This window comes from Nipponia nippon, unplaced genomic scaffold (genome assembly GCF_047370975.1).
Source record: "Nipponia nippon isolate SJK-2023a ecotype South Korea unplaced genomic scaffold, ASM4737097v1 scaffold_28, whole genome shotgun sequence".
In the NCBI taxonomy this organism is placed as follows: domain Eukaryota; kingdom Metazoa; phylum Chordata; class Aves; order Pelecaniformes; family Threskiornithidae; genus Nipponia; species Nipponia nippon.
Genome location: NW_028262345.1, coordinates 4498135 through 4525586, shown reverse-complemented (window position 1 = coordinate 4525586; position 27452 = coordinate 4498135). Strand labels below are relative to the sequence as shown.

The 27452-nt window shown below is 58.7% G+C and overlaps 1 protein-coding gene across 1 annotated transcript in view; it reads left to right on the top strand.

The window, feature by feature from the left end:
* The first annotated feature begins 480 nt into the window (after positions 1-480).
* Positions 481-27452, top strand: part of TECTA (tectorin alpha) — a 29130-nt gene continuing 2158 nt past the window's right edge. Inside the window, exons 1-22 of the mRNA XM_087763605.1 lie at positions 481-586; positions 2115-2179; positions 4619-4752; positions 6080-6367; positions 10385-10522; positions 11426-11591; positions 14052-14464; positions 14764-15334; positions 15882-16474; positions 16817-17390; positions 18608-19218; positions 19458-20019; positions 21421-21620; positions 23178-23561; positions 23881-24167; positions 24253-24533; positions 24685-24795; positions 25111-25313; positions 26035-26198; positions 26320-26568; positions 26870-27032; positions 27334-27421. Coding sequence (XP_087619731.1) covers positions 495-586; positions 2115-2179; positions 4619-4752; positions 6080-6367; positions 10385-10522; positions 11426-11591; positions 14052-14464; positions 14764-15334; positions 15882-16474; positions 16817-17390; positions 18608-19218; positions 19458-20019; positions 21421-21620; positions 23178-23561; positions 23881-24167; positions 24253-24533; positions 24685-24795; positions 25111-25313; positions 26035-26198; positions 26320-26568; positions 26870-27032; positions 27334-27421 — 6337 coding nt within the window. The 5' untranslated portion in view covers positions 481-494. The remainder of the gene's footprint in view (positions 587-2114; positions 2180-4618; positions 4753-6079; positions 6368-10384; positions 10523-11425; positions 11592-14051; positions 14465-14763; positions 15335-15881; positions 16475-16816; positions 17391-18607; positions 19219-19457; positions 20020-21420; positions 21621-23177; positions 23562-23880; positions 24168-24252; positions 24534-24684; positions 24796-25110; positions 25314-26034; positions 26199-26319; positions 26569-26869; positions 27033-27333; positions 27422-27452) is intronic.

Sequence of the window (27452 nt, the reverse complement as noted above, 5' to 3'; positions counted from 1 at the left end):
GACTTGGATGGAAAAGTAACTCCCTGGAAACTTTGGGGCACTGCCTTTCAACGGTGCTTTAAGCCTAGCACTCTTTAATGCTAATCCTGTAACATTATATAGATGGGGCTTTTTTTTCACTTAGACAAAGGAGGAAGGGGCTCAATTCTTTTGAGCTGGCTTTTTGTTTGTTTTTTTTTTTTTTTTTCCTTCAGCAAAAAGCGATGCTGAGCAGCACAGCCACGAGTCCAGCTCCAGCTCACTGACATTTCCATCTGAATCCACCTGAAGGGGGTGAGCTTTTGGGGAAGAAAGAGGCTTCTCTCCCTCTCCAGGCCAGAGTCTGATCTCCAGATTAGCTTGCTGGTTATCAATAGAGGCAACAGTTGTGATTGCAACTCAACACTCCTGCAGCCCTGGAACAGCACTGAAGGAAACGGACTTTTCAATTGCAAGAGCAAGGGGACTGAGACATCGTTTCAGTCATCAGCAATAATTGGCAAAGGAGGACCGGCATGCGTTCTCCATTGACACAGGATTTCTCCCTGGTCTACCAAGATCGGTCTAAAATTTCAGACCCGATTTGCTCCTCTAGTCTACGAAACAGGTTGGTAATTTTTTTTCCATACCTAAGAAATTGTAATTTCAAATGTGATATGTGAAGTAATGCATTCTTTATTGTCTGTCGTGTGTCCCAAGCGGTGCTGGTCTCAGTCTTGGTTTTGGACTGCCATAGTCTCCACTAGTCATTGTCTGTCTGGTCTCTGCTAATGAAGCCGCAGCAACTCAGATTTATGATCTATACAAAATTCTGTTGTCCTCCTTTCATCTTTCCAGGATAGGGAATGTGGTAAAACTTTTCCTTGGTGGAATGAATTTTGCTCGATGGAGACCACAGTTGCTGGAAGCAGGCTGCGGGCAGCGCTGATACGAGTGGCGCTCTGAGGAGCGGTGACCTTTCCTTCCACCGGGTTTTGCACTTTCCGAGCTCCCCGTAATGGGAGTAAAGTGGAAGTGAGGTGGGACAGACGATGGTGTGTTCCCCGCTGTAGTCCTGCGCTCTATGCGTTATGCATGCGTGTGGGTATACTTAGAAGGAGTTGGATCTGTTGGTCCTCGTACACTATAGACACAGATCTATAGGGAGAACATGAAGAGATGCAGCGTTTCGTAGCCGCTGTGGCCATGCAATTGAAATGCATGGGATGTATAAAGCTGAGAAGGTAGAGAGGCTGGTATCGACACTAAGGCTATATGTAATGCATAGATATAGTTTGCGTCCGAAGCTGATCGCGTACTCCTCCGGCGGGCGCACGCACGCTGGGAGCGCATGATACCTTCCCGGGAGCTCTACGTGAGCCGTGCCTGTGTGTAATGACCAGAAGCGACAGGCGAAGAAATCAAAGCAGGTGTTTTAGCGATACTTTCTATTGGATTAATAATGAGTAACAAATTGCATTAGGCACAGAAGGAATTAAAGCTGGCACAGGATTTCGCTTTCAGTTTCCCAGCCCCGTATCTGCTTCTCTCTCTAACATTGATTCCTGTACAGCAAGGAGTTGCCCAGCTGTGTCAATGTTTGTGCTTCTTCCACACTCGACAAAACCAGAAAGCGATCGTTGGGTTCGCAGCCAGCGCAAAGGATTAGTCGAAGCGCTGTCTGAAGCCCCCTAACTGTGAGAGCACACCGCAGCTCTGCATCGGCTCTCACGTTTGGAGCGGTGCGAAGCTGTTCCCCTTGAAGTCAGGCAGAAGCGTCCTCATGCTAAGCACATCAAGGAGGAATGGCTTTTGAACGATCGGGACAATAGGCGGCGCATGGAGAGCCAGGGCTATTTACAACTTCCAAACGCTGTGTGAAATTAGCAGCAGGTCTTCTGTGTGGTTATGGGCTTACTGTGACAGTACCTGCAGGGCACTTTGTTATCTCCGGGGAATTCTCATTACGCCACTTAACGGAGTGGGCGCTTCGGGTCTGCCTGGCGGATGAGGGACCTCCATCTCGGAAACCTCTGTGTGTCAGCAGGGGTTGGGCAGCTTCGGGAAGCGACAGGGCTCGGCGTCACCTGGGGTTTGCGCAAGGATGCAGTTTCCTACCGATGTGATGCGTGTCCATGTGTCTTTCCTTTCTGTAGGATGAACAAGCGATCGTTTCTCGGAACCTGGGTGGCCCTTTTGGTGATGACTGTGTGGCAGCAAGGTGAGTATCTCCCGCTCGGGCGCTGATGCTCGTCAACTGTGCTGGGAAAGCGGTCACCTCGGAGCAGCGCTGTGCCCAGAGACCCCAGAATTACCGGAGGGCTTGGAAAACACACCCAGCCCCTTGGCTGGAGCAAGGGCAAGAACCAGGGTGAACTACTTATTTCCAACGGGGAGGGAGGGACCACCAGTTTTAAGGGTAAGTGCTAAGTGGGGAGATTGGTGCGCCTTTGTGGGTAAGCTCAGGTGCCAATTTTGCACAAGCGGCAGTTTGCGTCGCGGGAGATGGATCGGCAGCCTGCGCAAATGGCCCTTGCTTCATTGAGAGCAATGAAGCGATGATCGTTTACATTGAACGAGGAGCTGGCATGCTCTGCTCAATACCAAGCTGCCAAAGCCAGTAGGATACACGGGCCACAGAAGCTGTTGAGCTCAGTGAGCGTTTTACGTATGCATGCGTATATCATCTATATGGCTGTGTGTGTGCACATGGGGCATTCCAGAGGTTGCGATGGTCTTGCCAGTCGCTACGGAAGGGGAGTATGAAACATTTCTGGTGTTAGGACTGCTGAGCAGGCTGACCAACCTACATCCAGTAAAGGGCAAATTGGGTGAGCGATAGCCAAGTGTCACGGTTTGTGGGTGGTGAGGTTCCCCTGGGGTGCTTGCAGAGGACATCTGACAGCAGACGTGAAGGTGCCTCTGCTGGGGTCACAGAGCTGCAGTCTGTGGCGAGAAGCCTGTCCCCGCGCTCACACCCTGGTTTTCATAGTGCGTTTTGTTTTGTGAAGAGGTGGTGTTCACGTCTGGGCTGGATGAGGCCCCGAGCAACCTGCTCTGACCTGCTCAGGGGTCAGCCCTGCTTTGGGCAGGAGGTGAGACCAGCTGGCAGCCGGCGACCCCCTCTGAGCCATGGTTTTCTATGATGTTGAAAAGCACAGGAGCAGCTCCCGAGCCTCGTGGGGTAATTAATCTTCGTCATGTTTCAATTCGAAGAAGGGCAAGCGGAGCTGGTAGGGGCAGGAAAAAGCCACTGTAGTTTGGTAATGTGGCAGATCTGTGCTGCATGGCACACAGAGGTGTGGCCGGCTCGAGGACCTCTAGCAAGGGAGCCTCGAGCTGGGAAGTCAGGCAATCTGGAAGCTGTTTCCCTGGGCAGCTGCTGAGTTGCCGTCAGGCTGAGGACAGCTCAGGCAGAAGCTGTGACTCTCTTTCCTTATGTGGGAAATGAGGCCACCGGTTCACCCGTGGGAAATGCCGCTGGGGCAAAAATCACGATCAGCGGGGCCCGCTGAGCTGCTTGGCTAGATGATATGATGCATGCAAAGGTAAGGTAGTGTCACAGTAGTAGTGCTAAAGAAGTTGGCATTGAGAAGTTTTTGCTGAGGTTCCTATTTAAAGAAGAAGTAAAATCCGTGTCTCATAGCTGTGCCTCAGCTGTAATAACTCGTCAGGTGTGTAACAGCTGTGAAACAACTTGTTTTACTACCTGGCAGCCAGGAGTTTTTGTGCGGCTCTTCAGATATATCTGTGAAACCAGGCTTGTGGCTCGGACACCGTCACGCGCCGCCTCCCTTTATGTCCGGCAGGGCACTCGGGCCACACGTGTGCCTTAAGAAGTCGGGACACCAGCAGGGTTAGGCCAGGCTTCCCCTTGTCTCCTTTCTCCCTGAGGGAAGCTGGACCAGTTGAGCCTGTGAAGAGGGGTCAGCTGGCAACCCCCTCTGCTCCCAGGCAGTTTTGAGCAGGGAGCATCCTCAGGGTGGCTAGGAGAAAGCATCCCCCGGCTTGGGCAACACCGGGAGTCCCTCCTGCATCCGTATCGGCGGGGCACAGAGCAAGCTGTCCTTGGCTGGGGCCCCCCTGAACAGCGCAGGGTAGGGCCTAGGAAATAAAAGCATGTCTTGAATCCGGGCGAACAGAGCCGGGATTGTTCAGAGCCCGGTGGCTCATGTCGGCCAAGATTGAATGTCGCGAGGACAGGGCACTGCTTTTCTACATCAAAGAGGGGAGGAGGGGGAAGAAAACCCAGCAAAGTCCCCATTTGCTCTGTGAGGAGCCACACCAGTAGCTAACTGGAAGAAATGGGGGATGAGATGACAGCAGGGGCTGGAAGGACGTGTGCTCTAGGGCCGGAAGTGCCCACTCACGGCTCAAGCCGATGGAAAATGGATTTTAGTCTGGTAAAAAGTGGCAGGCTTGTGTTGAAACATGTCGTAACCGTCTTCTGAAATATTTTTAGGAGACACAATTATGTTCACCAGCCGTGCCTTTTAGCAGGAGACTTAATTTTGCCAGGTAAGGGCAAGGCAGCGATTTTGCGCCTCGCAGGAGGTCAACTTTTGGTGACAGGCAAACCTGGGGCCCCTGCCGTGGCCCCTCTGAAGTCAGGAATGGTCCTGACATTGCTGTAAGGACTCTCTCCTCCCTCTCCTTGCAGCTCACGCCACGGCGAGTCTGTACCCATTCTGGCAGAATGACACGAAAACGCCCAAAGTTGACGATGGAAGCTCTCCCGAAATCAAGATCTCTGTTCCATTCATCTTTTTTGGAGCCCCCTACAGAAGCATTTATGTAAGCGGAGCAGCAGACCTTCCCTTTTTTCTTTTCCCTGCTATTAGCGGCCGCATTTTAAATGCGCGCTCCTCATCGTCAGGAATCAGAAGATTTATTAGCACCTACCTGACAAGTTCTTAGATTTCATGAACTGGTAGGTTTTATGATTAAGAAAGTCAAAGGTATATTTAATGGGCTAATGTTCATGGGGAAGGAATATAAAAGGCAATAAATTGTCTTTGTAGGTGATTAAATAGTACAGCAAAGCTAAGGCCCTGACAGAAGGAACATCATTCCTGTTACATGACAAGAAACAAGAACATGCAGAGACCGGCAGGGGAAAAAAAAAGGGCAACTGGTTGGGCCCATATGTAGGTGCCCGAGACAAGGACAGGCTGCCGCTCTTTTCAGATGATGGCACAGCAAAAGCCTGGTGAAGGGGACACCGGCTCCTCCGGGCTGGGCTAAGAGAGGGTTCACCTGAGCGCATCAAAACAGTGCCTTAGAGGGGGGCCCAAGTCAGCGTGACCGCATGCCAGATCCCAAGCGGGTCCATGTTTTGTGGCGAGCTGGTCTCTGCGGGTATGCCCGGTCCAAAGCGGGATGTAAACCTGCCAGTCCCGCAGGCTCAGAAGAGAGGCAAAGACTCAGTTGTTCCCCTGCCTGAGCGGCTCGTATTTGTACATTGCAATACCGGGAAAGCAGTAATCCCGAGGAGGTTTCGAATCCTTGTGTGGTAGGAGATTTCAGTATCTGGGACAGCAGGGCGACTTGTTCTCCAAGCTTGGCAAAAATAATTGTTGTTTTTGGGAGCATCTTCAGCAGACTCTGGGGAAGCTGCCCTTGGCACCACGCGTCACGCTCCTCTTGGGGAGCCCCAGGATCTGTCGCAGATGACAAAGCCCAAGGCAGCAGGCCTGATGCTTTAGCCTTTTTGCCCAGGAGCCCTCGTGCCGTGGAGCCACCCGTGTCGTACGACTGGGTCTCTCCGTGCTGCAGAGCTGCTCTGCAACAGCTGGGTAAAGCCGGGGCCCCAAGGCAGGGTCCCTGCCGAGCCGGGTGCCATCCCGCTCTGACGGGTGCCTCTCCTGCGGTGTCCCATAGAAGCCCGGTTTTGCAGACTTCTCAGGGTTTTGTCCTGCTTGGGGCTTCCTGCACTCAGCCTTTGGCCACCACCGGTAGGATAAAGTTGTATCTCTGCCTAGACGGTCAGGCTGTTTCACCGGGTGTTATGATTATAAGCCACCTTCTGCCAAAAGTTGCTCACCCCACATATTCTGATAAACCAGCAGCTTTCTGCTACCTGCAAAGGCTTGCTCTAACCAAAGCGGGTCTCTTTGTGCAGGTCAACAACAACGGCGTGATCTCCTTCAACGCGCTCGTCAGCCAATTCACGCCAGAAGCCTTCCCCCTGACGGACGGACGGGCCTTCGTCGCGCCCTTCTGGGCGGACGTGCACAACGGCATCCGGGGAGAAATCTACTACAGGGAGAGCACGGACACTGGGCTGCTGAGGAGAGCCTCCAAAGACATCCGCAAGTACTTCAAAGACATGTCCTCTTTCTCTGCCATCTGGATCTTCATCGTCACCTGGGAGGAAGTCACTTTCTACGGGGGAAGCAGCACGACTCCGGTAGGAGCGATCAGCTGTGCATCTTGACGGGTGGTGTTTGATGGCCGAGTGTACGCCTGTATATATATATAACTGTTCTGGCCTTTGTGCGTAAAACTGAGTGAGTCACTTTGTCTTCTCACTCCTCAGTTCCCTTTCGGGCAGAGGAGCACCACGGTCCTTTTGCTGTCTCCTGCGGGAGCCGTACGAGCCTTGCTCCCTGCTCTTAAATCTCCAGGGAAAGCATCGCCTCTTTTTGGTGTTCAGAGGCAACGTGCCTAGACAAGGCTCCGATGCCAGTTAGGAGTTTTTGGCTCAATCAGACTGTGGTTATTTTTTGTTAGATACAAATGCAGATTTCTTTTTTCCTTTGTGCCATGATACGCAACCTTCGCTTCACCCGTGCTGCCGCAGTGACAAAACAGAGCTATTTGTGCGAGGGCTACAGGCACCTCGGAAGAAAGGTCTTTATAAAGGAGCCAGAGTTTTGGCATTGAACAGTAGCTCCGTCACGATACAAACCACTCGAATCTCCCGCCCACTCCTGTGCAGTCGGTTTGTAAGGAGCGATTCTGTTTGAAGGCACGTTATCGTGGCAGTAACGGGGCCAGGGTGTTGGGCGGGTCCCAGAAGTACCCTGTAGCAGCTGGCCAGGTACCGACAGCGGCCCGACTGCGTGCGGGGCGTCTTAGCGTGCCGAAGTGCGTGCGCTCAGGGCGTGCGCGTAGAGCAGGCTTTTCCCGAGGCTGTGACACAGTGAGCGGTGCCCAGGGATGGAGCAGAGAATAAGGGGCATGCCAAAGCGGGCATGCGCTTGCCTCTTGTCCTGAAGCAAGACTGGAGGGCAGCCTCCTGCTGACCCCGACGTGCTGGATCAGGTCTGTCCACTACAGGGGTCCAGGATAAACTGGTCCCGCACTCAGCCCCAGGGAGAGGGAGTGGGGCTTCCTAACACAGGGGAAGGAGAGCACAAGGCAGTGGGGTTACAGAAGGAATGGGTGGTGGAGGTGGATGGGAAGCCCTTCATTGTCTGGGTGGCCAGCCATAATCTTCTGCTCCATGCTCCCTTCTTCTCCTTGTCACCCTCTTGAGGCGGGGTTTTGCAACTCGCCCTTCCCTCCCCACCGCTCACATCTACCCAGATGGCAATGCAAGTCTGCTTGGTTTTGCACCCGGAGCTCGCCTTGTGAGGCCACGGCAGCTTTGAAATGAAGCTAAGGTCCTTATTTGCTCCTTGCCTCCGCGAGAAGGGAGGGCTGCTCTGGCAGAAAAGGCCCTAGTTCAGGAATCTGTGGTAAATTAAATGATGGAAGTAGCGCGTGCTCTGAGGAGTTGGAAACAGGAAAGAGAAAATGGGAGCTTTAATTTGTATTTATTTGGCAAAAAACCCTTTTCCTTGCAAACTGTGATGGCTTTTTCTGTGGCAGAGGCTGAAACGTGCTCTCCGCAGCATGAATCCAAGAGGGAGGTGAGGGCACCTCGTAGAAAAGGGTTGAGCGGCTGCTCTGAAATCCTGTGCGGATATTGAGATAGGAAGGGGAAAACCTCAGGGAATACTGATAGCATCTTTGCGATGACAGCTGCCCCGTCTGCATGGGGAGACGGATCCAGACTGACCAGAGAGTCACACCAGCGGCTCGGCCGTAGTAGCTCTGTTGTATTTCCAAAAAAGTGCGAGTTGTATCTCAGAGGATGGGCATGCAATATTTTTCAGGCGTTGTTGCTGGTAAGGCCTGAGCAGAAGCTTGGGGCGCAGATAGCGAGCGAGGGATCCCCGCTGTTGTTTGGGGAAAAGGTTGTTTAGGATTAGCCTGCGTACTGTGAGTGCCAAAAGCTGGCTTCTTCTGTCTCGAGGAGCTGGCTCTGATAAACAGTTCAGCTCTTTTCCATTTGTTAGAGAGACTCGAGATTTAATGCATATTTTTTGCCAGTCCTGGTAGCGCTTGCAGAAAAAAAAATGCATATATATATATTTGCAGACAGCAAGCCATATAGAGATTCGTGTATTGCCTGAAGAATTACATTTGCAACACAATGCAATTTATTTTGTTGTAGAACAGCCTTCCTGTTCAATAGCGGCCGGGGCTCCGGGTTGGCACACGGAATAGCACAATGCAACTTAAGCAGGAAATTCATCGCAATGCAGAAAAGCTGCAGAAAACAATTTTGCAAATGCGGCCTCGGGGATGCTGCCGTTACTGTCTCTCGATGACGCCCGAGCAAATGGGTTCAGTTTCCGAGAGCCTTGTTAGATGGCTAGGGTGCTTGATGCGTGTTTGGCCGTGAGTGCCAAACAGGGAAACGTTTGTGGTTCATGGAAGTGCTCCTAATGAGGAGCGCCAGCCATCCGAAACCTCCTGGTACCAGCTCAGCTCCCGCCACCCTCCAAGAGGTACCTGGCCGGAGCGGGGTTTTTTACTCCATTGAAGAGCCCTTGCGGTGCTATCGAAGTGATGTTGCCTTTATGTTTTAGCGCCTTCTGATCTCACAGTCATGGGGAAAGACTTGGCAAAGGTGAGCAAGTGTGCCGAGGAGGCGAAGAGGAAACCAGAGGTGGGAGGCAGAATCCCAGGGAAAGGATGCAGGAGTGGAAACGGTGGCTTCCCGTTAGCTTGCTCTCCCACTTGTCCCGGTGTGAACTGTGCCATTTGCAGCTGCCGTGAGGCAGCTCTGCCCGCACCTCTCGCTCTCCCTGACAGCTCGAACAGGCTGCTTCGCCTCCGTGTCCAAGATTTCTCATGGCAGGAGCCTAACGTGCCTTGGAAGTGACTTCCCGTGTGGCACGCGAGTAGCGAGCGCAGCCGTGGGGTCCCCTCCTCGATCTTCAGGCGTCGGTGCTCACCTCAGCGCCAATAATCAAACAACGGGGTTTGCTGTAAGGCAATGTGAAGTGGTGCACAGTGACCCCCAGCCCCTCAGTGCTCTGGAGGCTTCCCTTCGTCCAGCAGCACATGTGAACTGTTGTTAACATGAAGCAGCTCAGCTCTCGCTGGCGGGGAAAGACCTAGCGCTTCCTAGCGTGAGATGATTCGATCGATGCGCTTTCCCATATGTCTTGATAATTCTTTTTGTGTCTGTAGTCTCCTTCACAGTTTCAAGTGCTCAGGTAGCTGGGCTCCTAGCATTGGTCTTGAATAAATAAAAGAGGGGCAGCCCAAGTTTTGTCCTCCACTGAAATCCTGCTCGCTCAGAGGCAGGAAGAGCAGTCGTTTATCACGGCACGGTCCTGGCGCAGAGCGATCTAGGACGGGCAAGGACGGGAAGGACAGGAAAATGCAGAAATCCGAGAGAAGCGATTGATTGTTAGCTCCCAGTGGTGACCTCTGCCGCTGGATGTGCACGGAGAGAAGGGGATATTTCAAGGGAAGAGGCTTTTTCTGTCTTTCTGTGCAACCGTGAAAGGGAAGAGCTCGGGGCTATGCCGCCCTCGCCGGCTCGCAAAGCACGCCCTTCTCGCGTGGGGCCCGGGCTGGCAGTCACGTGAATGTGTCTGGAGTTTGGGGGGCTGGAAATGCAGAGTCATTTCAAGTGAAAGAAAGAACGCGAGCAAGCGGATTGAGCAGGTACGAGGGGATTTGGCAGCCAAGCAAAGCGCATAATACGCACGGTTGACTTGGATGTAATCCACCGTTAACGGTATTGTAGGATATGAATGCAGAAGGGAAGCGGGTAAGGTAATGCGGCGAGGAATAAAGCTAAGATAGGGTAATGGAAGATAACAGGTCATAACAACCCAAATTCTGCCTATCGCTTTTTCCCCACGAGCTTATTCTCATGCTGCCATCTATTGGCGTTAAATTGGATCGGAGACGGTCTTGTCGTCCTAACAGGTGGAGGGTAGCAGCGGGGATGGGAGCTGGCGGAATCGTGGCAGCGAGGGCGAGCGTATTTCGGGTCTCGTTTGGCTTCTGCCGCTCTTCACCGCGAGGCTTCCGTGTCTCGACGGGCCAGAGACGAACGTGACAGAAGGGGCAGGCAGAAACTGAGATATTGAGAAAAGCGGTAGCCCCTTGTGAATGTGCTAATGGTTTTCAACAGGTAAACACTTTCCAAGCTGTTCTGATCACAGACGGAGTGTCATCTTTTGCCCTATTTAACTACCACGAAATCAGCTGGACCACGGGGACAGCCAGCGGAGGGGACCCCCTGACTGGTCTCGGCGGGGTGATGGCCCAGGTGAGGCTCTCGCTCCCATAGCCCCATCTCTGTCAAGCTCTCAGATGGTTGCCCATAGCTTGCTCGTGCCACTCGGTCCCTCAACATCCCCAGCATTGGCCTTGCAAGCCCACTGCCGGGCACGGTGGGACAGCACCCCAAAAGTTGGTGTCAGCAGCGGTGCCACGGCCGGCCCATCTGCGCGAGGGGGACGAGGTTCCCTGCCTAGATATATCCCAAAGGCTGCAGGTGTTAAAGCTGACTTATCTGCTGGGCTCTGGAGGCCCCCGTGCCCAATCGTGCCTTGACATCCAGTCTGTTTGGGAGGCAGACAAGTTGGGCCTGTTCACAGGTTTAGGGCTTGTGTTTAACAAGCGACCTAGATACGTGGCCTTTGGGTTTGCCCCTAAGCAACCCCACGCACACCCTGAGGACCCAAGCGGAGCGGTATAAACTAGGTGATGTTAGTCTGCGCTAAGACTGTGGGTGGTTTCTGTCCTGCTCTAGCACCAAGCCCTTTCTCTTAGATGGTCCCAGCGCACGTCTGTAGGTCAGGAGGGCTCAGATTCAGCTTCCAGGACTGGCGCAAGGGAATCGGCGGAGCAGCGGAAGGGGAGCCTCCCTCTGTCGCTTCCTCACTTCAGATCGGCCACTCAATACGTATACCTGTAATCTATATGTACATAGATACATATGTACATAAACATACAGAAATGTGTAAATATACATCCATACTGCTTGTAGCACCTGTTGAGCTTGTCACTCACATCCAAAGTACCTGAAAACTGAAATCCCTGAAAAGAGACTTTAAAACTAAAGAAGATATGCGCATAAGTTATAACGGGGGCCAGAGAAGTGTGGAAATGCAGCATCGCTTTCCCGTAGCAACGATGTGTGATGAAAGTTGCTCTCTGTCTGTTTTAGGCTGGCTTCAACGGCGGAAATATCACCAACTTCTTTAGCATCCCAGGCTCCAGAACCCCAGACATAGTCAATATCGAAGAAACGACCAACGTTAATGTCCCCGGGCGCTGGGCTTTCAAAATAGATGGCAGAGAAATAGATCCGGCCAACGGCTGCAGCCTGAGAGGTAAGGGGGAAACGGCATTGTTTTTTTTTCAAGGTTTGGGGTGCAGCGTAGCAAAAGGTGACGCTGCTGGGACGCTGGTGGAGAGGTGCCTGACTGCTCGGGGCTGCTGCGCGGTTTGTCTTTTTGCCAAGGCGTTCCCTCGAGCTGCAGCTGAGGGGACAGAAACAGGCGAGCAGGGTTTGGGCCCCGTGCGTGTTTCTGAGTTGCTGCCGGCAGCGCAGAGTCATCATCTGACTTCCAGCGATCGGTGTCAGTCTGCCCAAGACTAAAGGGCAACGCCTTGAAGAGTGGACGGGGAGGTTTGTCATTGTTTGGCACGTCTTGTTCAGTGGGAGAGCATCCTCGGCAGCGTATGCGAAGAAGCCGTCGTCAGCCATTGTTCTCCCGTTGTCCCAGCTGCCATTGCCTCTCCCAGGGGGATGTCGGGATGCTCAGGGATGGCCGGTCCCGGCTCACAAGGAGTATTTGCTGCAAATTCTCAGTGCGGACACAGCCTGACTTGGCAGCTCAGAGAAAACCGAGAGGGGCCCATAAACACTTGGGAATCTTCTCTGCTTTTGGTGTTGCTTTCAACCACCGGTGAGCAAAACTGTCATCTGTGCTAGGTTTTTTTCCTTCCTGGGATTTAGTAGCATGGTGTTGGTGTAAGCCTCTGTTTCTGCGGCCCAGAAGCAGAACCCTAACCCGAAGTCTAGGGTGGATGGGACTCAAGTATTTCACCGGAATCGAGCGTCACCGAGCCGTCATCTGGATTCTTTTCTGCAACGCTGGTGGCGGCAACGGGAAAGACCCGCAGAGGGCGATTTCCTCTTGCCCCCAGACTGGGAAAGCTGCTGGCATGGTTCTGTTTCCCCTGTTTCCGCAGGAGGAATAGTGGGTTTTCTGGGCCGGACAAATGCCTTGCCCCCCTGCACCAGTTACAGTGTCTGCACACGTGTCACCAACAGTGTGGGGATAGAAAGGGATTAATAAATGCACACAGCGACTGCACAGGGACTCTACTGCAGAGAGATTATTGCATTACCATTTGACAAATAAAACTGTCGGGACCGTCTGCTGTGCTGCGGGAGTCTTTCTAGCAAGAGAGAATTGTCACCGATGGATGCTGGACATGTCACTGCTCTGAGACACGTGGCTTCTTTATGTCCCGGTTTAGGGCTGTACCAAAGACAGCTCGCGAGACCCCGAGGCTCTTGCAACCCCAGCGGACGTTTTGGGTCCAACCGCTCCAGCCGCTGACCCCAGGAAGAAAGGCTGGACTTTGCAAAGGGGCTGAAAGCCAGTCTCAGCTTTGCAGGTGACGAGAGCAGCGTGGGTAGGCCCCGCCACCGGATTCGGGTTTCACGGTGGACAGCCGGTTGCCCTCAACGAGAGGAGGTGCAGCGCGAGGCGTCGGAGGCGCGGGGGCCTGCCGTGCCTAACGGCGCTCACGTGCCAAATTCCCTGCACCAGGGCGGTTGGCGCGGGAGCCCTCACCAGTGGGTCTGGCTAAGAGGAGATGTTGTTTGTTGCATGGAAATGGAAGATGGCTTTTTTTGTAGGAGGCAGGGAAGCGAACAAAAAGTTTAGGAGAGGTAAATTCAGGCGGCGCGCACGGCAGAAGCCACACGCGTGAGAAGTGTGAAAGACGGCCATATGGAGGAGAGGGAAACTCTCATGGGTATTTGCCACCCTTGTTCTCCCGTCTTCTCTCTGCCTCTCATGCCTCTCACCAGACAAACCTGCCTCTCTTTACAGTACCGCCATGTAACAAGTCTGCTCAGTCTATTGCTGTGTGATCACTCATCGTTTCCTGTCGTCGCTGGTGTATGGTGTGGAAGTTACTTATCAACAGCTCTTTGGTTTCATAACTGCTATGAGCGCTTTCTGAATGGGAGAGAACTGCCTCTGGGCCGCCGACGGCAGAGCCGCTCTTTGACCGGCAAAGTTATGTCAACGGCGGAATTACGGAGACGGCGACAAAGCTGAAGGAAGGCGCGAGTACAGCGACAGCACTAGAAATGGCCTCCAGAAGGCCATTTTTTTTTACCAGTGGACTTTTCCTTGGAGAAAAGAGCGCAAACGGCTCTTGCGTCCTGCAATACTGAAGCAGAACGAGGGCGGCGGGTGTCCAAAATGGAAGGAATAGCCTTCAAGTTAGCCAGCCTGCACGGTGCGGCACTGACCCCGCAGTCGTGACAGTGCTCGCGCCATCCCACGGACTTATGGCACGGGTAGGACTCGAAGGGGACGCACCGTATCTTGAAAACGAAGCTCGCGATGGCAGCGCTTTGCTGAGCGGCTCTTGCCGGGAGTCTGCGCCAAGAAAGCAGCCGAGAAGCCCGGCAGCAGGACGCCTTGGTGGCGGTCTCGATCGTAGGGCTGGCAGACCCCTCCGAGGACTGACACGGTGCAGTTAGAGCGTGTTCCTCTGCTTAGAGAGCTAACGTAGCGTGGGTTTTTCCCTTTCTGTCTTTCTAGGACAATTTCTCCGTCGAGGGGAGATCTTCTGGAGCAATGCTAACTGCACCACCAAGTGCCGCTGCCTGGACTTCAACAACGAGATCTTCTGCCAGGAGATGGCTTGCGGCCCCTTTGAAGCGTGCGAGCCGAAGACCAAGTTCTTCCAGTGCGTGCCGGTGGAGAGCAGCACCTGTGTGGTGTTCGGAGATCCACATTACCACACCTTCGACGGCTTCCTCTTTCACTTCCAGGGTTCCTGCTCCTACCTCCTCGCCAGGCAGTGCTGGCCAGGCTCCCAGCTGCCCTACTTCAACGTGGAGGCCAAGAACGAGAACCGAGGCGGCTCCTCCGTCTCCTGGCTGAGGGATATTTTTGTGGAGGTCTACTCGCACAAGATCGTCCTCCCCAAAGGCAGCTTTGGGAAAGCGAAGGTAAGAGCCCCGCTGAAAGGGGAGAACTTGCCGGGTTCGCTCCTCCGAGGCGGCGGCGAGACCGCGACAGCAGCCCGGGGACCGTAGAACGGCACTTCTGGGCCCCGCGCGTCCCTCGGGGAACGGGCACGGGTGACGGGCGTGGCAGCAAATGCCTGTGGCTTACCGACGGCTGTCCTTCTGTGCACGTCCCTAACCCTGAGACCCTGTAACGAGGCTGTACGGCTCCTGTCTGCGTCCCAGTGTGAGGGCTCTGCTATTTTGTGCGCCGGCTCAGTCGTCTGGTGTTATTCCCGCAGGTAGATGACTTGGTGGTGTCCCTACCCATCTCTCTGGAGCTAGGCGCAATAAAAGTCTACCAAAGCGGCTTGTCCACAGCCCTGGAGACCGACTTTGGCCTGCTGGTGACCTACGACGGAAAACACTACGCCTCCGTGTCCGTTCCGGCCACGTACATCAACGCCACGTGCGGTCTGTGCGGGAATTACAATAGAGACCCTGAGGACGATACCCTCCGCTCGGACGGGAGGTTGGCTGCGTCCGTGCCGGACCTGGGCGAGAGCTGGCGAGTGCCGCACCCCGAGCGGAAATGCTCGCCTGGCTGCTTGGAGAACTGTAGCCTCTGCGACGCCGCCACCGAGTCTCTCTATTTTACCTCTGAATACTGCGGCTTCATCAACAAGAGCGGCGGGCCGCTGTGGGAGTGCGGCGCCGTCCTGGACCCCACCGCCTTCGTCCACAGCTGCGTCTACGACCTCTGCGGCGCGCGGGACAATGGCACCGGCCTGTGCCAAGCCATCCAGGCGTACGCCACGGTGTGCCAGGCCCTGGGCATCTCGGTGGGAGAGTGGCGCGCTCAGGTGGGATGCGGTAAGTGTTTGCCTGCTCCTGCCGGGAGCCTTCCCCTCTGGAGGAGGGCAGCGATTTCAGGGGTCTGCCCGTGTGCCCAGCAGCGCGTGAGACGAGGGGGGAGAAATCCAGGGCGAGAGCCGATCGGTCCCTCCTCTCCGCGGCATCGGACTCTTGTGCCTGCGAAAGGGCGGCACGAGTCAGGCGCGAGGCGGGAGCTTCGCACTGCTCCGCAGACGGTCGGCTGCTGTGATGAGAGACGGAGGCTGGACCAGAACGGAGCCTGGCTGATGGCACGCTTCTTGGCCCCCCCCTCCTCTCTTGTGGCATTAAAGAGCTGAGGGTGGCTCGATGGCTCTGGGGCTGTTTTGGAGAAGCTATGGCTTGCACGAGCGGAATGGCTGGGGGAGGCACGGGAGGGAAATGGAGGGGCCAGTTCTACCATCAGGCGGGGCTCCCGGGTCACTCTGTGTTGTCTCTGTTGTGGGTCAATGGGAAAGAGGTAATCGGCCCCAAACCGTGCCGTAATACGGTCCTCCTGCCGTTTGTCTTCCCGCTGCACCCACAGCGACGGCCGTGCGGTGCCCGGAGCTCAGCCGCTACTCGGTGTGCACCAGCAGCTGCCCCGCCACGTGTTCGGACCTCGCAGCCCCATTGGCCTGCTCCTTCCCGTGCGCCGAGGGCTGCGAGTGCAACGAGGGCCACGTCCTCAGCCAGGACCGCTGCGTCCCCATCCAGAAGTGCGGCTGCGATGTGGATGGCCGGTATTACGCCATCGGGGAGTCGTTCTGGGCGTCGGCGGACTGCACGGTGGAGTGCGAGTGTGAGGACGGCGGGGAGGCCAGGTGCTTTAACACCACCTGCCCCGAAGGAGAGGTCTGTGCCATTGAGAACGGCTACCGGGGCTGCTACCCCAAGCGAGAGAGCCTGTGTCTGGTGGGACAGAACCAGGTGCTGCGGACGTTTGACGGTGTCGCCTTCCCCTATCCGCTGGAGCACTCCTACACGCTGCTCAAAACCTGCCCGGAGAGACCGGACTTCATCGAGGTGGACATCAGCCAAAAGAAGCCCGGATCCGCTCCCAACGGGCCACGCGTCGTGCGGATCCAGGCGGTGGGCCAAGAGGTGAAGATAGGAGGCGCCAGCCTGTCTGAGATCAAGGTAAAGGTGCTGCCGCCAGGGCGGCCCACCCCGGGGCGGGAGGCGGCGGCTCGCGCCATGATCTAATGTCCCTTTGGAGAAGGGCTCGCGGGTCCGCGGCCCCGGATCGTTCCCCCAGGTCAGGTCCTCAAGCGCTACGGCAGCACTTGGAGGAAGCCCGTGTGGATGACCGCTGGGCAGAGGCCCTTTAGGTGCCTGCGAAGTTGTTGTCGGGCCTTGGAGGGTGGGGTCCAGGTCAGGAAGCGTCGAGCGTACTCAGCGTGGCGCGGCCAGCAGACGGGAAGGGCCGTGCAAAGTCGCGTCGCCCTTCCTGAAGCGTCTCGATCCGCTCGTTGCTTGTAGGTGAACGGTTACGACGTGGAGCTGCCCTACTTCCACCCTTCTGGCCGCCTGGAAATCTACCGTAGCGACAACAGCACTGTGATGGAGTCGGAGGGGCTCCTGGCTATCGGCTACTACGATTCGGGCCTCCTGGAGATCCGCCTCTCCACCGTCTACTTCAGCTGCACCGGGGGCCTGTGCGGCTTCTTCAACGGCAACGCCAGCGATGAGTTCTGCCTGCCCAAGGGCAAGTGCACGGACAACCTGGAGCTCTTCCTGGAGAGCTGGACCACGTTCGACGAGATCTGCAACGGGGAGTGCGGGGACCTCCTCAAGGCTTGCAACAACGACTCGGAGCTGCTCAAGTCCTACAGGAGCCGCTCCAACTGCGGCATCATCAACGACCCCACCAACAGCTCCTTCCTGGAGTGCCACAGCGTGGTCAACGTCTCGGCCTACTACAGGACGTGCCTCTTCCGCCTGTGCCAGAGCGGGGGCAACCGGTCGGAGCTGTGCGACTCGGTGGCGCGCTATGCCGGCGCCTGCAAGAACGCCGAGGTGGACGTCGGTCAGTGGAGGAGCCTCAGTTTTTGCCGTGAGTCCGCCAAAGCTTTTAAGTACCCGGGATGGGCAGAAGGGGACGTAGGCACCGCCGACCTCGGGCAGAGTCTTCTTGTCAGGGGCTTGCGGGTGTGCAGAGGTAGAGCAGCTTTTCTCAAGAGATGCTGAAAAGTACGGGCTCTCTTTCCCCCCACCCCTCTCATCTCTGGTGGGTGGCCCTTACCCACAGGGTACTCCTCCGTGGCTGAGCCGGAAGACGCTCAATAGCGGAAGGGCCGTTAGGGCGGGAGGTCCTGACCCGATGGCGCTTACGGCGGCATTAGATGTCCAGAGTCATATGAAGGGGTAGCGGCGGAGGTGCCTAAACGCTGGCAATCTGGGACAGTTTTCCTAGTCTCTTCCCTCCCGGCGAACCAAAGGTCGGCTTTGCCGTCGAAAGAGCTACGCCCGGTAGAGCCTTCTGCCGCGAGGGAGGCCAGCGCGGACAAAGCGCTCTTCCGCGCAGCGTTACGGAAGGGAAAGGGGAATGGCGGTAGGAACGCAACGTCTCCCGAGCCTGAAGGCGAGGCAGCGCCGCCCCACGTACCGACGGTAGTTTCTAAGCGGCGCTCGTGCCGGCGGGGACAGACTTTCCAGGGAGGCGATTTCAGGGTGGCTTTTCAGGAGGCATCGGGAGTTTTACGATGCGGTGTAGGAGCATTCTAGAGCCGCAGATGGTGTCTGACAGAGCTGTATGCCACCACCAGGGGATAATTTGAATAACGCTTGTTTTTAGCTGTCGCTATAAACTTGCCGTCGATGGGAAAACATTCGTAATTCAGAAGCGAATGTGAAGAATCCCCAGCGTGGAAGTACGTGGCAGGGAAGCGGCCCCCGTCTCCGCCACGGAGGTTTGAGGGAGGCGTCCTCTCGGGAAGGGGGGAGCAGCGCATCCTCTCGGTTCTGGGCGGCGGCCCGAGGCCAAGCCCTGGCCTCGTACCCTCCGTAATAGCAGGAAGAGGTGTCGCTCAGACCGCAGTGGGACAGAGCTGTAATGTGAGGAGGGCGATGGCTGAGAGGAGAAGGGCTTGCAAAAGGGACGGGAAGAGCCGGTGGCCGGCGAAGCGCCGGGACCGTTTCCCCTGTTGATTTTTTTCCCCCTGAATCGGTCGCCGCTCACCCCGTTCCCACCTTTGGCCTGTTCCCCCACCCCGCGCTGCCCCGGGGCTGCCGGAGCTGGGAACTCACGCTCCGTGTTTGTCGGCCCTGCAGCTCTCGCCTGCCCAGAGAACAGCCATTTTGAGGAGTGCATGAGCTGCGTGGAGACCTGCGAGACCCTGGCCGCGGGCCCCGTCTGCGCAGACGCCTGTGCGGAGGGCTGCCGGTGCGACGAGGGCTTCGCCCTCCGCGGCACCCGCTGCGTTCCCCGCGGTGAGTGCGGCTGCAACTTTGAGGGGCACCAGCTGGCCACCAACCAGACCTTCTGGATGGACATTGCCTGCCACTTCCTCTGCTACTGCAACGGCTCCGACAACAGCGTGTACTGCGAGAACGTCTCCTGCAAGGACGACGAGTACTGCCTGGAGGAGAATGGCCTCTACTACTGCCACGTCCGCACCGACGCCTCCTGCATCGTCTCTGGCTACGGACACTACCTGACTTTCGACGGCTACTCTTTCGACTTCCAGAGCAGCTGCGCCTTGGTCCTGTGCACCACGATCGCTCGGCCGAGGGCGGAGCGCTCAGACACTTTCCCGGCGTTCACCGTCACAGCCAAGAACGAGGATCGGGACACCTCTCTGGCCCTGTGGGTGAAACAAGTCGAGGTGGAGGTCTTCAATTACAAAATCGTCATCCACCGTGCCTACAAATATACCGTGCTGGTGAGTGCAGGGCCATGAGGGCCGGGGTTATGTCTCCCTGCCACAGCTCCCAAACGACGGAGCGACTCCCTAGGCATGAGGCCTTGCGGCTCGCAAGGTTTTCCGGGGCTTCGGGAAGGCCAGCGCTCGGGCTCGTGCCTAGGGTGCCGCCAGGCGCCGGCTTTTGGAGGGGACTTTCGCGTCGGCTGCCTTGTTTTGGATGTCGGGGCGATGCCCCTAAGATGTTTCTTTCCCCGTAGATCAACGACGAGCGTCTCTACCTGCCCTTGAAGCTGGGCCAGGGCAAAGTGAACATCTTTGCCTTTGGCTTTCACGTCGTGGTTGAGACTGACTTTGGGCTGAAGGTGGTGTACGACTGGAAGACCTTCCTCTCCGTCACCGTCCCGCGCAGCTTCCAGAACCTGACTTACGGCCTCTGTGGCCGCTACAACGGCAACCCTGAGGACGACCTGGTGGCAGCGGGCGGCACGCTGGCCGCCGGCGTCGCCGACTTCGTCCAGAGCTGGGCGAAGCGGGACGCGTTCTGCCGCGTGGGCTGCGGCGACCGCTGCCCTGCCTGCGGGAAGGTGGAAGGCTTCTGGAAACCCCAGCAGCTCTGCAGCCTCATCCCGAGCCAAAGCGGCGTCTTTGCCAAGTGCCACAGCAAGATCAGCCCCGGCTTCTTCTACAAGAACTGCCTCTTCGACACATGCGTCGACAGGGGAGCCATGCAAACGGCCTGCAGCTGGCTGCAGAATTACGCCAGCACGTGCCAAACGCAGGGCGTCGCCATTACCGGCTGGAGGAACTTCACCTCGTGCTGTAAGTGCCGCCCTGTCTCTGGGCCCTCCTTCTTCCCTAGAGGTGCTTTCCGGGGCCGTCCACCGTAGCCGTAGCACTTGCCGGAGCTCACCCCGTAGCGATGCGGTAAAGCGCCACACGGAGCGCCAGAGGGGAGCCTATGACCTCCGGGCCATCGACCCGGACCAGTCCCGGGTCCCCACGGTCAGCGCCCGGGGACGGCCCCGCTGGGTATCCCCTCCTCCCTGCAGGGGAGTAAGGGGGCAGTCGACGGAGCGGAGAGCTAAAGCGGCACGGTAAGCGTGCACGTAGCCGCCGCCGAGCGTGCTGGACCGACCTGTACGCGGACCAGGGAAGGGGAGGCCGGCAGCCCGGCGGCCGGTCCCTCCCGTGCTTGCCGCGTGGGGCGAGGGTGCGGGACCGGGCCTGGGGCGCTATGTTCTCTTGGAGTCGTCACGAACTGCGTGCGGCATAGCGGGAGCAGGGATGGAAAGGGGGAAGCCTCGAGGTCAGAAGGTACTAGCCGTCCCTCTGTTGTTCAGCAGGAACTGTATTAGTCAGCCTCAAAGCCAGGAGTACGTGTTTGCTCTAATGAAGCAGCACGCTCTTGTCAATAAGATTACGATGCGACGTTCAATTAGACTCCTGAGGATGGGGGCCGTGAGCCTCTCTGGCAGCTGATCTATTTGGCAAATCAGATAGGAAGTAAATTGTCGTAGCTAACAAGACTGAAAATTAAAGTAATGTTGTTCTTTCCTCTAATGAGGAAACTCGTGGCTCAGGAGGCACCACTGTCACACAGGGCAGGGGCAGCGAGGCCACCGGCTGGCACCCCGCATGCCGGGTCCGAAACGGTCCCTGCCGAGCCGGTGGGGCGCGGGGAGAGGCGGCCTGGCCGGGTGTGAGCAGCAGCCCTCGCAGGCTTCACGCTCTGACAGACCGGCAAAACCACGTTTCCCAAAACGTGTCCCCACGCGGAGAGTGTGGAGGCTCCGTACGCCGCCCGAAAGGCCCCGGGGCCAGCACGAGCATCCCTCCCGGAGGGGGATGTTAATCTGGTGTCAGGGAGTAGGCTTGTTTGCGGGAGAGCAGAGAGCACGGGGAAAGGGCTCTCGGGAAACTGGCATGCAGGGGCTCAGAGACAGCGGTGAGTAACGGAGAAGCGTTGCTCAACTCGGACGGGGCAGCTGGCAAGCGGCGCAGGACAGAGGGACGGAGGCTGCCTTGTCCCTTCGGTTGCGTGCCTGGGAGCTCTGGGTCCCTCCCCGGGCCACGCGGTCCACGGTAGCCACTTCGGCAGGGGAGTGTAGCTGCCCAGGGACACCAGCGGCGGGGATTACGGCCCCGCGTGTGGCTGGCCGCCGGGTCGGTTTTGTCTGGGGAGCTAATCTGTATCCGTTTTGTCCTCTGGCAACGTCGCAGCCGTCAGCTGTCCGCCCAACAGCCACTACGAGAGCTGCGTGTCCCTGTGCCAGCCCCGATGCGCCGCCATCCGGCTGAAGAGCGACTGCAGCCACTACTGCGTGGAGGGATGCCAGTGCGACCCCGGGTACGTCCTCAATGGCAAGAGCTGCATCCTTCCCCACAGCTGCGGCTGCTACTCGGACGGCAAATACTACGAGGTATGCAGCTCACGTCCTTCTCTCGACCTTTCTCCCGCTCTCTCTCTGATATTCCCGGGCAGCATCGCGTGCCCCGAGCGGAGACGGTGGTCGGGCCAAGCCGGTACCGGGTGTCGCGCCGGGTCCGTTTGCCAGGGCGGCAGGGTCGGAGACTCGGTCAGAGAGAGTGCTCTGCAGGACCTGGAGACGGGTCCTCTCATTCGTCAAAGTCATACGTGCTTGCTGGTCCACGGCCGTGCTCGGGGATCTCTCTGAAGTCTGGCGTGTTTGCGCCGAGCGAGAGCGGGCGGGGAACCAGGGGCAGAACGGGCAGACGCGCGTTGAGCGGAGGCGGAGAGAGGCGACGCGGGCTCCGTAGCGAAGCCCCGGCGACGGCCCGTGGGGTGTTTGCTGGCGTTTGCTGGGGCCAAGCTGTCCTGCGGTCTCCCAAGTCCTCCTCTGAGCTGCAGAGCCGATTACTGTCTCTCCTGCTGGAGGACTCCTTGCATCACGGCCGGGGTCCAGCTCCGATCCGAATACCGGCGTGCGCTCGGGTCAGGCGGCTTACACGTTGGGGGCGCCTCTCGCGCGCATGTCTGGTTTCCAGCCCGAGTCTCGCATGGCCGCTCTTTCGGAGCTCCGTAGAGCAAGGTGTAGAGCAAGGAAGCCTCAATCCAAGGGCTCCGCGGGAATTATAGCTCCCGGAAGAGTGGAAAGGTGGAGGCGGTAAGACTCCGCAAGGCGAGAACCCGCTACTGTGCTGGTGATGGAACCGCCCGCGGTTGTCGGCGAGGGTAGGGGTGACGCAGCGGCAGCACCGGGCTCTCGTGACTCCAGGGGTACCGAGGGTAGAGAGGAGAGGGACGTCCTCCCACGGTGTGCGGCGTAGCGAGTCTTGCTGTGTGACAAAATCATCGCGTGGTTGTTGGGTGAGGGTGACTCGGGTGTTTGGCAGGGATTGGGGGGGGGAGAGGCGGGAAGCAAGGGCAGTGCCTGGGGAGACGGCCTTTGGTGAGCGTCAAAGCGCGCTACCGTATGACCACGTAGTGCTAGGTATTCCGTACGAGACGGGCTTACCGTTTCACATGAAGGTGACTTAGTTGTAGGTATTGGATGTTACTCGGGAGTTTGATTCGGCAGGGCGTCGCGCTGGCGGCGCTGCTCGTATTACAGTGGATTGTGGTTTGTGTCGGTGAAACGGGTCAGCATAAGGTGTCTTTGCCAAGCCCCGCACCCGTAACAAGCCAGTATTGTGGTTCTGTTGTGCGGGGACCCTAGCAGACGGGCTGGCGGACGGCAGGGCACAAGAAAGGGGTCAAGGAGGTACTTAGCGCCCCGTGGTTTTAGCGTGGGTACGAGAGGCGAGGGGGTTGCGTTGGCAGCGGAAACGTGCGGCTTCCTCGTGCCCGCGGAGATGTCGCAAGGTAGGCGCGAGCTGCCGGCCGGTTCTTTGTGCCTTTTGCCTCCGTCCTCGGTGCCCGCTCTGGCTTGCCGTGTAGCGGAAGGGCGCAAACGGTGGCCCGAGCGACCGCAGAGGGGAGGGCCGCCCTCCAGGCCAGCGAAGGGTCCCTCTTTTAGCCCAAGCAGCTCTTCTGGAATGGGGACTGCACCCGCCGGTGCCGCTGCTTCCGGCGCAACCTCATCCAGTGCGACCCGCGGCACTGCAAGTCGGACGAGGAATGTGCCCTGCGCAACGGTGTCCGCGGCTGCTTCAGCACCAGGAGCTCCTTCTGCCTGGCGGCGGGCGGCGGGGTCTTCCGCACCTTCGACGGGGCCTTCCTCCGCTTCCCTGCCAACTGCGCCTTCGTCCTCTCCACCATCTGCCAGAAGCTGCCCGACTTCTCCTTCCAGCTCATCATCAACTTTGACAAGTGGTCCTCGCCCAACCTCACCATCATCTCCCCTGTGTACTTCTACATCAACGAGGAGCAGATCCTCATCAGCGACAGGAATACTGTCAAGGTAAGGTCCCGTCAGGGGCATCCGCCCTCTCCGGAGAGGGGCCGCGGGCCGGGCGGCCGGCCGCCGAGCGGCGGAGGATGGCGTGCGGGGCCGCGCCACGGTCTCCGCGCGGGCGCCGGAAGGCTCCGTCCCGGTGGCTTTGCGTCCCGGTTGAGGCAGCTCTACGGGTCCGTCCTGTGTCGGGCTTTGCGGAGGGAGGCCGGCCCCGGCCAAAGACAAGGTGGTGCGTGTTCACGGCTGGGATATTGGGAGGCAGTCGCAGAGCCATTGGCGGGAGGGGACGGGAGGGACGGCAGCCCCGTGTCCTTTCCCGCGCCAGGTGAACGGCAGCCATGTGAACGTTCCCTTCGTCACGGGGCTCTCCACGAAGATCTTCAGCCAGGAGGGCTTCCTGGTCATCGACTCCAGCCCCGACATCCAGATCCGCTACAACGGCTTCAACGTCATCAAGATCACCATCGGGGAGCGGCTGCAGAACAAGGTGTGCGGCCTCTGCGGCAACTTCAACGGCGACCGGACGGACGACTACGCCACGCTGCGGGGCAAGCCGGCGGTCAGCAGCGTGGTGCTGGCGCAGAGCTGGAAGACCAATGGCATGCAGAAGAGGTGAGCGGTCGGATGGCCCTTCCCCGCCGGGCGGGAGCCGGGCCGTCCACGACGGGGGCCCCCGTGACACGTCCGCCGCCCACAGCTGCAACGAGCTGCAGTACTCGCAGTACGCCGCCTCCTGCGACAACGTCCAGATCCAGGAGCTGCAGAGCGACAGCTACTGCCTGAAGCTGACGGACATGAAAGGCTTCTTCCAGCCCTGCTACGGCCTCCTGGACCCCCTGCCTTTTTACGAGTCCTGCTTTCTGGACGGCTGCTACAACCGCAAGAAGGTCCAGCTGTGTGGCTCGCTGGCCGCCTACGGCGAGGCTTGCCGCACCTTTGGCATCCTGGGCACCGAGTGGATTGAGAAGGAGAACTGCTGTAAGAGAGCCGGCGGCCGTCCGGGTCGAGAGGAGCCGTGTCCCACCGGGACAGGGGGACAGGGGGCGGGGGCGGCCCACGGCGGTCGTAGGCGCCCGCCCTGCGGTCTGAGGATAAAGATCGTGTTTGCGCTCCGTCTTGTGCCGTTTAGCAGGAGTGGTGGAAGATCCCTGCGTGGGTGCCGGCTGCCCCAACCGCAGCTGCGAGGTGGACAACGGCGGCGAGCTGTGCGGCTGTATGGAGCCTCCCCCCTACGGGAACAGTGAGTGCCCCGGTCGGCGCAGGCGCGCGTCGGGCCGCGGGACCGCCGGGGCTTAGGGAAGGGAGGCGCCGAGGGCCGGGACTTCTGCCGAGACGGGGTTTCGCGACCGTGCGTGGTTTGGGACGGGAGCAGGTTTTCTGGAGCGCGCGTTACGGGCGTCTCCGACTCGGGAGCGCTTTGGGCAGCGGCGACGTTGGATGGGCAAGGAGCGCTGCAGGAGACGAGCCCGGCCCGTTTCTGGCGGCGGGGAGGAGGGCCGGGCGGGCCGGCGGCGCCATTGGCGGTGATCCGAAGCCGTCTCGTCTTCTCCTCTAGCCACCCGTGACATCATCGACGCGGAGGTGACCTGCAAAGCCGCCCAAATGGAGGTGTCCATCTCGAAGTGCAAGCTGTTCCAGCTGGGCTTTGAGCGCGAGGGGGTGCGGGTCAACGATCGCCGCTGCCCTGGCATCGAAGGGGAGGACTTCATCTCCTTCCAGATCAACAACACCAAGGGCAACTGCGGCAACGTGGTGCAGGCGAGCCGGGGCACGGGGCGCGCGAGGCCGGGAGCGAAGGCCGGGCTGTTTGTCTCGGGCGTCTTTGTCGCGCACGCGACCTCGAGGGCGGAGGAGGCGGGGGGAGCGCGCCTTTGAGAGATGGCTCGATGGAGCGAAAGGGACCCGAGCGTTATCCAGAGCCCGGGATGCACGAGCAGCTCCGACCGTCGATCGGGGCGGCTTGCGGTCGGGCAGTAGGTCGCAAGCAGGCTTTGCGTGACGCGAAGTCGCCGTCACCCCGCCGACCGGCGTCCCGGCCCAGAGCGTGCAGGAAGGGGCGGAGGAGTAGCCGAGAGGCCGAGGAGAGCGGTCTGCGTATCGCGAGCCGTCGCGCACGCAAGGATCTCGTCGGTGTGGGGCGTGTCGACGCGGTGCGGCTTGCTCCCAGCCGGGCAGTCTTCCTCCGCGGCGGTGGCCTGGCTGGACGTCGGGGCGAGGGAGCGTTTTGGCGTGAGGGATGCTTGGGAGGTGCTTTCACGGGACGGGGGTCGGGGAAGACAGAGGCGGGTCTCGTGGAGTAAGGATGCTGCCCTGCAGTTCCTAGCCCTGCCGTACCGTACCGTTGTCGGGCCGGAGGCGGCGGAGGGGCGGCGGGGCCCTCGGTGTCACGCACGCAGCTCGTTTAGGGGCCGAGGCATCCGTTCGGAGCAAAGGAGCGGAGATGGCCGGTCTCGAGCGACGCTCGGCGTTCCTTCTGCAGTCGAACAGCACGCACATAGTGTACAAGAACACGGTGTGGATCGAGAGCGCGAACAACACGGGCAACATCATCACCCGGGACCGGACCATCAACGTGGAGTTTTCCTGCGCCTACGAGTTGGACATCAAGATCTCCCTAGATTCGGTCGTGCGGCCGATGCTCAGGTAGGAGCTGGGGCGAGACGCGCGGGCCCGGGAGCACGCGGAGGGGGTCTGAAGCGAGGCGCCGAGTCGGGGGTTCGTAGCCTTTCCTCTGACTGAGCTGGTACGGTTTTGTCATCGTTAGCGTGATTAACCTGACGGTGCCGACGCAGGAAGGGAGCTTCACGACCAAGATGGCCCTGTACAAGAACTCGTCCTACAAGCACCCCTACCGGCAGGGCGAGGTGGTGCTCACCACCCGGGACGTGCTCTACGTGGGGGTCTTTGTCGTCGGGGCCGATTCCGACCACTTGATCCTGATGCTGAACAAGTGCTACGCGACCCCCTCGCGGGACAGCAACGACAAGCTGCGCTACTTCATCATTGAAGGGGGGTGAGCGACCGCGGGCCGGGAGGTCCCGCGTGCCCCGTCGTTTCTCGTGGCGTCCGTCGGGGAAGGCGCTCGACGGGGTGGCGGCGGCAGTCGGAGCGGGCGACTTTCGGTCCGGGAGACGGTCGACCCAGATCCGGAAAGGGTGGGGAACGGGGCAGCCGCCGTTGGTAGCAGGAGTCGGTTTGCCAAGCGTAGAGGCGGCCGGAGGCCGCACGTGTGACGGAGTCCCGGCCGCAGCGAGAAGCGGCCTTCGTCGCGTCGCCGACGGCAGGGCCGGGGTGAGCGTCAGTGCTTTGCGCAGGTGCCAAAACATGAAGGACAACACCATTGGCGTAGAGGAGAACGGGGTCTCGTTGACGTGTCGCTTCCACGTCACCGTCTTCAAGTTCATCGGGGACTATGACGAAGTTCACCTCCACTGTGCCGTCTCACTCTGCGATTCAGAGAAATACTCCTGCAAAATAGTAAGTGGGGCAAAAGGCGAGGGACGGGTGGCTCGCTTTGCGGGGCTCCGGTGGAGCGCGGCGAGCCCGGCCGACCTAGCGTCGGAAAGGCGGCCGGAGACGGAGCCCGGGGGCGAGGCCGGGAGGCTCGCGTGTCCCTCTAGGTGCTGGGAGGAGCCCCGCCACGGGCAGGCCGCCCGGGGACCCGTGCTCTCGCAGCCCGGTTGCAGGGTCCCTTTGGGAGCCTGCCCCGTCGGAGGGGGCACGGAGGGGGCCCGGGCAGCGGCCGAGAGTGACGGAGGCAGCCTTTATCCTCGTGTAGAACTGCCCTCAGCACACGAGGATGGCCGGCGTGTTCGCCGAGGAGCCCCGGGAGCAGATCCTGTCGGTGGGGCCTATTAGGAGGAAGCGTAAGTGCGCGTGGCCCCGAGGAAGGCAGCG